Below are 2,500 nucleotides of genomic sequence, written 5' to 3' on the forward strand. Positions count from 1 at the left end.
TACCTACCTACCTACCTACCTACCTACCTACCTACCTACCTACCTACCTACCTACCTACCTACCTACCTACCTACCTACCCCTACCTACCTACCTACCTACCTACCTACCTACCTACCTACCTACCTACCTACCTACCTACCTACCTACCTACCTACCTACCTACCTACCTACCTACCTACCTACCTACCTACCTACCTACCTACCTACCTACCTACCTACCTACCTACCTACCTACCTACCTACCTACCTACCTACCTACCTACCTACCTACCTACCTACCTACCTACCTACCTACCTACCTACCTACCTACCTACCTACCTACCTACCTACCTACCTACCTACCTACCTACCTACCTACCTACCTACCTACCTACCTACCTACCTACCTACCTACCTACCTACCTACCTACCTACCTACCTACCTACCTACCTACCTACCTACCTACCTACCTACCTACCTACCTACCTACCTACCTACCTACCTACCTACCTACCTACCTACCTACCTACCTACCTACCTACCTACCTACCTACCTACCTACCTACCTACCTACCTACCTACCTACCTACCTACCTACCTACCTACCTACCTACCTACCTACCTACCTACCTACCTACCTACCTACCTACCTACCTACCTACCTACCTACCTACCTACCTACCTACCTACCTACCTTCATTACATACGCAGCCGGAGTGTGGGGACATGTGGCCGATAAGAAGTGCGTGAGGAAGAAACTCCTGTCTATGCAGAGAGCCTTCGCCCTAAAGGCCATCAGAGGATTTAGGACAGTGTCCACCTCTGCTGCTCTCGCACTCGCCCTGTTCACCCCCCTGGATCTTAAGGTCAAAGAGGCGAACCGGGTCGAAGTTACGCGCCTCACCGGCTCGTCCCCACTACTTCCGGCTCACATCACACTGGAGTCTCCAACTCCTCCACATCTTCTCCTTCATCCAGCCCTCAGACATACATACGACTCACACACGTTCTGGACCCAAACGAGGTCCAGGAATTTCAGTCAAGAGCTCACCCTAACACCACCCACACCTTCACCGATGGGAGCAAACTTGAGGATGGTACGGTCGGGGCGGCCTTCGTCAGCTATGATCGAGGACGCAATCCTGTCAGTAAGAAGTTCAAGCTCCACAACAGTTGTACTGTTTTCCAGGCTGAGCTTCTAGCCATCCTCAAAGCTTGCGAATGGGCCTCTTCCAACCAACATACAAGCACGGTTATTTATTCAGATAGCAGCGCTGCCATTCTCGCCATCCAGAACCGCAGCAACACACACCCCTTGGTTGCGAAAATACACTCGACAGTACACCACACGTCCGGGTCCATCGAGTTCGCGTGGGTCAAGGCCCACGTGGGCATAGTGGGGAATGAGGCTGCAGACACCGCTGCCAAGCGGGCGGCTAAGCTCCACAAAGCCCCGGACTACACACAATTTCCCATCACCTTTATAAAACACTATACACGATCACTCCACGCCTCAGTCTGGCAGTCTCGATACGAGAGCGAGCCACAAGGACAACACACTAAACAACACCTCCCTACAATTAAACACATCATTAAATTACACTCACTTGCTCACAACACATTCACACTTACCCAGACACTTACAGGACACGCCTACACAAAGCAATATTTACACAGGGTTAAGGTCACGGAGGATGCTGTCTGTCCGTGCGATGGCACCACGGTGCAGTCAATGGGTCACGTGCTCGAGGACTGCCCGCGGTTCATCGCTCCGAGATCCGACCACCAGATTATCTGCAGCCACGCCGGGGTCTCTCCGTTCAACATGGCCTCCCTTCTGGAGGACAAAGAAGCTACCATATCTTTTATCAAATTTTCCGAATACATTATCAACCACCTCAAAGCTTTTAACAACACTTAATCTCAATGTAAATTCTTTTCCGTTTCTTTCTTGCTCCATCTCAACTAAAAATTATGTATATAACTAATTATTAACATGTTGTAAATACAAATCACTGTCACACTGTGACACTTTGGCTGTCACTGGACGTGCACCAGCAGCCATAACTAATTAATGTAAATAATCTTTCTTTGTTTTCTTTTGTTATACATGTACATATACTTTTGACAAACGCATATATTATTTTAAATGTTATTTTATCTTATAATTAGCACTAAGATTTATCGAATTGTTGTTACTTTCCCTTCTCCTTTATTTTTATTTAATATCAGCTGTAGTTATTAGACATAAGAAATTTTGTTTATATTTTACCCCACCCTTAGCTATAATTATTAATTGTCTCCCTATACTTTTACTTCTTTTTATTAATCTTTGTCGGCTCAGACTCTTACATATTAAGTTAGCATAAGTTTCATTCATCTATCACCCTCATTATCACCTTTTGCACTTGGGAGCTGGAGGATCGCTGTATCAAATCGCAAAAGTCCTCCAGCCCCTCGGGCTCCTCATCAGTTCATCGCTTAGTTTTAGTCGTGTCTCCAAATTTTATCAACATT

At 46.8% G+C, this 2,500-nt stretch overlaps 1 protein-coding gene across 1 annotated transcript; it reads left to right on the top strand.

The window, feature by feature from the left end:
• Positions 1 to 750: 750 nt before the first annotated feature.
• Positions 751 to 1,904, top strand: LOC133319306 (uncharacterized). The gene is made up of 2 exons (XM_061523267.1): positions 751 to 1,131; positions 1,173 to 1,904. The coding sequence occupies exons 1-2, from the start codon at positions 751 to 753 to the stop codon at positions 1,902 to 1,904; spliced, it is 1,113 nt and encodes a 370-aa protein (XP_061379251.1).
• The last annotated feature ends 596 nt before the right edge of the window (positions 1,905 to 2,500 follow it).

This window comes from Danaus plexippus, chromosome 2 (genome assembly GCF_018135715.1).
Source record: "Danaus plexippus chromosome 2, MEX_DaPlex, whole genome shotgun sequence".
NCBI lineage: Eukaryota > Metazoa > Arthropoda > Insecta > Lepidoptera > Nymphalidae > Danaus > Danaus plexippus.

Coding starts and splice junctions, on each gene's coding strand:
- LOC133319306 (XM_061523267.1), top strand. CDS start 751: ATGCAGAGAGCCTTCGCCCTAAAGGCCATCAGAGGATTTAGGACAGTG. Junction 1,132..1,172: donor TCGAGGACGCAATCCTGTCA/GTAAGAAGTTCA, acceptor ACTGTTTTCCAG/GCTGAGCTTCTAGCCATCCT.